The sequence below is a fragment of the Zingiber officinale genome, chromosome 8B (assembly GCF_018446385.1).
Source record: "Zingiber officinale cultivar Zhangliang chromosome 8B, Zo_v1.1, whole genome shotgun sequence".
In the NCBI taxonomy this organism is placed as follows: Eukaryota; Viridiplantae; Streptophyta; class Magnoliopsida; order Zingiberales; family Zingiberaceae; genus Zingiber; species Zingiber officinale.
Genome location: NC_056001.1, coordinates 19962341 through 19968562, shown reverse-complemented (window position 1 = coordinate 19968562; position 6222 = coordinate 19962341). Strand labels below are relative to the sequence as shown.

General features: G+C 43.9%; 1 protein-coding gene across 3 annotated transcripts; it reads right to left on the bottom strand.

Annotated features, from left to right (window-relative positions):
• Window positions 1–2784: 2784 nt before the first annotated feature.
• On the bottom strand, window positions 2785–5061 carry LOC122017944 (short-chain dehydrogenase TIC 32 B, chloroplastic-like). Of its 3 annotated transcripts, none has more exons than XM_042575667.1 (9): window positions 4876–5057; window positions 4602–4767; window positions 4266–4497; window positions 4099–4178; window positions 3856–4012; window positions 3707–3788; window positions 3531–3618; window positions 3398–3444; window positions 2785–3326 (listed from the first exon to the last, which is right to left on the bottom strand). In XM_042575667.1, the coding sequence occupies exons 2-9, from the start codon at window positions 4726–4728 to the stop codon at window positions 3123–3125; spliced, it is 1017 nt and encodes a 338-aa protein (XP_042431601.1). In that variant the 5' UTR covers window positions 4729–4767; window positions 4876–5057; the 3' UTR covers window positions 2785–3122. The 3 variants fall into 3 exon arrangements, with proteins under 3 accessions (XP_042431601.1, XP_042431602.1, XP_042431603.1); XM_042575668.1 differs by having other exon boundaries at window positions 4868–4887; XM_042575669.1 differs by lacking the exon at window positions 3398–3444 and having other exon boundaries at window positions 4602–5061.
• Window positions 5062–6222: the final 1161 nt, after the last annotated feature.

The window sequence follows — 6222 nt, the reverse complement described above, 5'->3', positions numbered from 1 at the left end:
TGCCCAAAATTGATCTTTAACACATACAGGTATCCATGTATTCCGTTCTTCATACAAAGATTTCAACCAATCATTGTTCTCTAAATTAAACTCCTCAATCATTTTCAACTAATTCTCATCACACTCATCAATTGTAAGCGAGTTATAAACAATGTTCTTCAATTGCTTCTTTATCATTTTGTATTGAGCATGACCACCTAATTTTGCTGGAAGTTTCTTCATGATATGCCAAAGACACAGACGATGATGAGAATTCGGAAATACCTCTTTAATTGCAATTGCCATGGCACGACATTGGTCTGTAATTATAGCCTTTGGAGCACGTCCAAGCATACATGTCAACCAAGATTTGAACAACCATATGAAAGTTGTTGAGTTTTCGCTTGATAATAATCCACATCCCAACAAAATTGATTGACCATGATGATTCACCCCAGCAAATGGAGCAAATGACATGTTATAACTATTAGTCAAATAGGTTGTATCAAAAGTCACAACATCAGAAAAGTAATCATATGCAGCTCTACATCTTGCATCTGCCCAAAAAATATTTTTTATTCGAGATTCACCATCTAAATCAAGCACATAAAAAAAGTTTGAGTTCCTACTTTGCATGCGACAAAAATAGTTACTCAAAGCTTCGGCATCTCCATTCCCTAACCTCAACCTTCTAGCTTCTGAAATATAATTTCTATACTTTCTCTCATCAAATGCCAAATTCTCATAGCCTCCAGCCTCAACTACAAAAGATTGAAAACTTTTGCTTAAGGTTATTCCAGCTTGATCATTTAATACCAATTTTCTCTTTGTAGCTGAATCCAATACTTTATTATATCTAAAATGTCGTGACTTTCCAGGGCTTAAGATATGATTATGATCAAGGCATACACTAGTTATCACAAAGTTCTGATCATTTCGGATAGCAACATTAATCTTAGCTTTGCAATTCGTCTTAGTAGAAGGTTGAGGGTATAAAATATTTTTTGCTTGAGATACTTTCCTACCATTTTTGGCACACCCAATAGAGAAATATTTTTGCTTTCCATCATCTCCATTTCTACCACCTAATTTGTAAATACCAAAACCAACATTCTGAGCATAGGAATTATAAAAGATACAAACTTCTTCTTCAGATGAAAATGTCATTCCAATTTCAGGAAGCTTGACTTCATTTACACTAGATGTAGATGGGTCTTAATCCACATGGTCATTCTTATCCTTTATCTCATTTGAATCAATTTTGGCTTCTTCCATTACACTTTCTTCACCTACATTTATTAAAAACCAACCAAAAGAACAAGTGAATTTTCCATGCCTATACGAACAAATAGGGGAATGACACGAGATTAAACATGACATAAGCTATGATTTATAATATCATGCTAGATGCTGAGCCAAGCTTTATGAAAAAATATGAACTGAAAGCAGAAATCATAGCTCAATATATATATATTGGTCTACTATTGTATAGGAGGTTTGAAAATATTTGTATTTTCTATTAAAAAAAGGACTGGATTGAGTTAGATACAGATTGATTGGTTAGATACTAAAATGGAAGTCTAGTACTAACCACATCCTCTAATTTGAGTTCAAATCTAACTACTATGAAAGTCTACAGCCATTAATATTCCAAACAACTTAGAAAATAATAGTATACATATTGATTGGTTAAATAGACATAAGATTGGATACAAAAGACAAGTTCTTCAAAAAATATTTTAATCCCAGCTAAAACTTGAACATTAAAGAAGAAGGAGAAAAAATTGATTACCTTAAAGAGTACCTAAACTCAAAGTCACTGCTCCTTGCTGCTATAACTTGATGTGCTTCGCCGAAGAAGTTAGGGCTGGTTGCGGCCGAAGAAGTTAGGGCTGGTTGCGGCCGAAGAAGTTAGGGCTTCACTCCTTGTTCGAGAATGCGAGGGGGGAGAACTAGATTGCTACTTCGCTCCAATCTTCGAGAAGGCGAGGGTGGGGGATGGAAGAGAGAACGCTAGGGTGGAGAAGTTAGGGCTTCGCGAGGTTGGAGACTGTGCAGGCAAAGACAGAAGTTAGGGCTTCGCGAGGTTGGAGACTGTGCAAGCAAAGACAGAAGTTAGGGCTTCGCGAGGTTGGAGACTGTGCAAGCAAAGACAGAAGTTAGGGCTTCGCGAGGTTGGAGACTGTGCAGGCGAAGACAGAAGTTAGGGCTTCGCGGCTCTCTTTGAGAACGCGAGGGTGGAGAACGGAAGGGAGAACGCGATGTTGGGCAAGAAAGAGAGAACGCGAGGGTGGAGAAGTTAGGGCTTCGCGAGGTTGGAGACTTCTGTAGGCGAAGGATGGAGTCAGGGCAGGGGATTTTCGGCTGAAAAAATTGACGCGAAGGCTTTGTCGGGAGGGAGAGAGAGTGCTGAAGTGGAGGATGCCACGAAGGCTACCAACGGGGTCGCGGTGGTTTGTCGCGTTAAAACGTCGCTGCCTATATCATATCTCTTTTGGATAATGCCTATTCATTCATGTTTCACCATTACTACAACAATGTCTTCACAAGTATTCACAAGTATGTTAAAACACATTCATGTTGCTTGTGTATTTTGTAAACCTTTGGCTAGGAATAGCAGTAAATAATTGATGTAAAAAACGTGATAACGCCCCCCACATCTCCGGTGAGATGAAGGTAAAGACTCCAACCTTGCCCATTGAAGAATAGGAGTAATTAGTAAATAATAATTTCATTAACAAGGAAGAGAGAGAGAGAGGGGGCGAACACTGAATCTGCTGCAGACTGTTCGTGTTTGCATGAGAATAAACAAAAATATCAAGATAGAATCCTATACGATATATCATCTCCTGGATTAGAACAGATCCAAGTTTCCACATTTTTCTATTAGCTAGATTAACAAAGTAGACGAAGTATTAACTAAATATATCAAAAAAGGCATCGCAGTACGGTCGCTTGTTGATTCTATGACATGAATTAACCATGCGATTAATTCACCAACCTTACTACTGCTGCTGCACTGGTAACGTCCTTATCCCGTCCTCTCACATCACATTTACACGGAGCGGCTACTTTGTACTGTACTTCACTATCCTTCTCTTTTGCAGGTCATATTAACCCTCTATCGTTCCTCCTCCGACAGGTCACATCTCCGCTTCCTCCGAAGGAGGCAACGCCTCCAGCCGGAACCGAGCCGTCATGACCTCCGACGCGAGCCACATCCGCGTGGCCTCTTCCCGGCTGCACGCCGACGTCGACGGCGAGGCCTCGTTGCAGTCCGCGTAGTACTTCCCCGATACGCCCTCCAGCCCGGGGTGCGCCGCCACGTAGCAGGTCGTCGCTGCCGCCTGCCGGAGCAACACTCCTTATTCCTTAATCTCAGTCTGATGCAATTAGCATTCGTAAATGAGCGACTCACCTGGGGGATGGTTTTGAGCAGCTTAGACATGAGGAAAAAGGCCAAATCTGCCATGATATTGTAGTACAAGTCGAAGAATTGAGATAATCAAACTTTATCAATCATGGGGAAGATAAATAGGAGGAGCTGACACCTGTGACGAGTCCTTCCCGGTCGCGTGTGAGCCCGGTGCGTACGATGCCGGGGTGGACGCAGTTGGCCGTCACATTCGCTTCCATTTGCTGAGAGAGAGAGAGGAATGCCAAGAAAGGTCAAGCATGTGATGTGATGATGAAGGGAGGGTTATAATCAACGGCGGAGGTCTCAAACCTGGAGTCGCAGAGTCAACTCCATCGCGTGCAGGACGTTTGCGAGCTTGGACAGTGCGTAGACGCGCGTGCCATCGTACGGGCTGAAGAGGAACAAAAATATTTCATTCATTATTATTAATATTAACACAAGAAATTAAATGGTTTTACACTTTCTGGCCGGTGATGAGATCGAGATAATGGAGGGAGTCGCCGGAGAACCAGGTGTGGATGGCGGAGGTGACGTTGACGATGCGGCCTTGGATCCCCGTCTCCCTCGCCGTTTCCGCCATCTTATTCAGCAGCAACTTGGTGAGCAAGAAATGGCCTGAAAGAATCAAAATTCCAAAAATAAAATGAATTAATATGATGTCGATTAATTAATGTAGGGCTGGAGGGATGAGTTTCTTCGACCTAAATAGTTGGTGGCGAAGGTCATCTCGACGCCGTCCTCGGAGACGGCGTAGTCGTGGGAGAACTTGCCGGCGTTGTTTCTGTTAGACACGGAGCCACGGTTTAAAAGCGAGTAACGGGACAGAGCATAGGAATTTATTATGAAGAAATATCGAGGGAAGGCGTACACGAGAAGATTGAGAGGGAGGCGCAGAGCGAGGAAGCGAGAGACAAAGCATCGTACAGAGGCGAAGGAGCTGAGATCGAGCGGGAGCACGACGATCTCAGCGCCGGGAAACTCAGTTGCAATCCGCGTCTTCGTCTCCTCCGCCGCCTTCAGATTCCTAGCCGGCAGCACCAGCCTCGCCCCCCGCATCGCCAGCACTCGAGCCGTCTCCGCCCCAATCCCCGACGTCGCCCCTGCGCCCCGACGGTGAGAAACCACCTAAATCGAAATCAAATACCGAGAACTCGTCCCGATCGTTCATCTCCCTGCTTGTCCTAGGGATCACTAAACGACTCACCGGTAACGATCGCCGTGATCGAGCGGAGGCGAGAGGCGGCGGCGGCGGTGACCTCCTCGCCGGTGGACTTGGAGCCGAAGCCGCTCGTGCCGGCGGAGCCGATCAGGTATTTCACTGTCTCCAGCATTATTATTTGCTTAATATTCGACTCGATCCTCCGATTCCCCTAGTTTAATTTTACAAACAAAAACTTGGAATGAAATTGAACAAAGAGATAAAGACAGACAAGAGAGAGAGTGGGGGAAAGGATGGTTTTGGGAAGTAACTGCTCCACCTTCTTCTTCTTCTTCTAATCACAGACGAAGGGGAAAGGCGCAGGCGCAGGCGCGGCGCCACTTTTATAGCCTAAAAAGGGGAGCACCGCAGAGCAGCGCGTTCCAGTTCCTATCGCAGCGAAAACGACGTGGAGGCCATTAAAGAAGGGGATGGTAAATGGCGGAGGCGTTTTCCCCCAACTTTGTTTTTTCTTCAATGAAGGCACAATTAAATGGCGTGGAGTAAAGGCGAAGGTGGTTGCTGTGACATCGACACGGATATCGGGGCTGGCAGGGCCCCCCGCGCTGGCACTGTGGCACGAGTGCCGCGAAGCAAAGTGAAGGTGTGGCTCATGCGCCTCAGCGCTGCACTCTCCAGCCGAGACGTGTTAGAGCCCCCTTCATTCTCCTCACTCCAACGTCCTGTGCTCCTCCCCGAGCACAGTGCTCAGCCGTAGAAACATCTCCCCAAACAATAGTGCCGAGCATCTTTTCTTACGTGCCCCATGTTTGTCATTTCATGGAGATTCCCTAAAGCGACGACCACCAAAAAATCATCTGCTTAATCCTGCCAATAATTGCGGAAGCCTCACTCTTAAACCTAACTTATTTTACCATTTCTTTTCGCTTTAAAGATCGTACCGAATCCACGAGTTCGGCCTTTAGTAAATGGCCAAAGTTGGGCTTCGATCAAACGATATGGTCGTGGTGGGCAATGATTGCTCGACCCCATTTTGCGTTATTGAGCCCCAAAGCAACAACTGAATTCGTCCACATGGCACTTGGGTTGATCAATCATTGCCCACTACACGCTAACGCTGCATACTTTGAATTGTCCGTCCGTTCAAATTTATAGTCAGTATTTTATTTGAGTGTTTTTATTTTATTCGATGTGGGACAAATTGCTATCTAGCCTACTGCTGCTTCGTGTCCGATATATGATCGACGAAGAGGGTTGATTAACTAAACACCATACATCACAAATTAGAAGGGTTTATAAATTTAATCCTCAGTTAACAAACCATACTAATTTAATCCTATTAGAATTAAAAATTGTTTTAGGACTGAATGGAAATGGGAAAAAATGTATATAAATTAAGGAGACTGCATTAAATTTCAAGAGATTAAATAATGGAGTCTCTGTAATTAACTACACACGAGGAACATGTTACTGAATTTCTTATTACTGCGATTTAAAAAAGAAAACATTGCTCTCCAATTAGTGGAGAATCTTCTTACATCTTGCTACAGCACATAGAAGTCACTCAAATGGTTATAAATTCACTAGCTTCAAATTAGGAGACGTCATTAGCCACCAAAACAAAGATCTAAAGGGAAATACCTGACTTTAGGCATCTTCTGCTTAG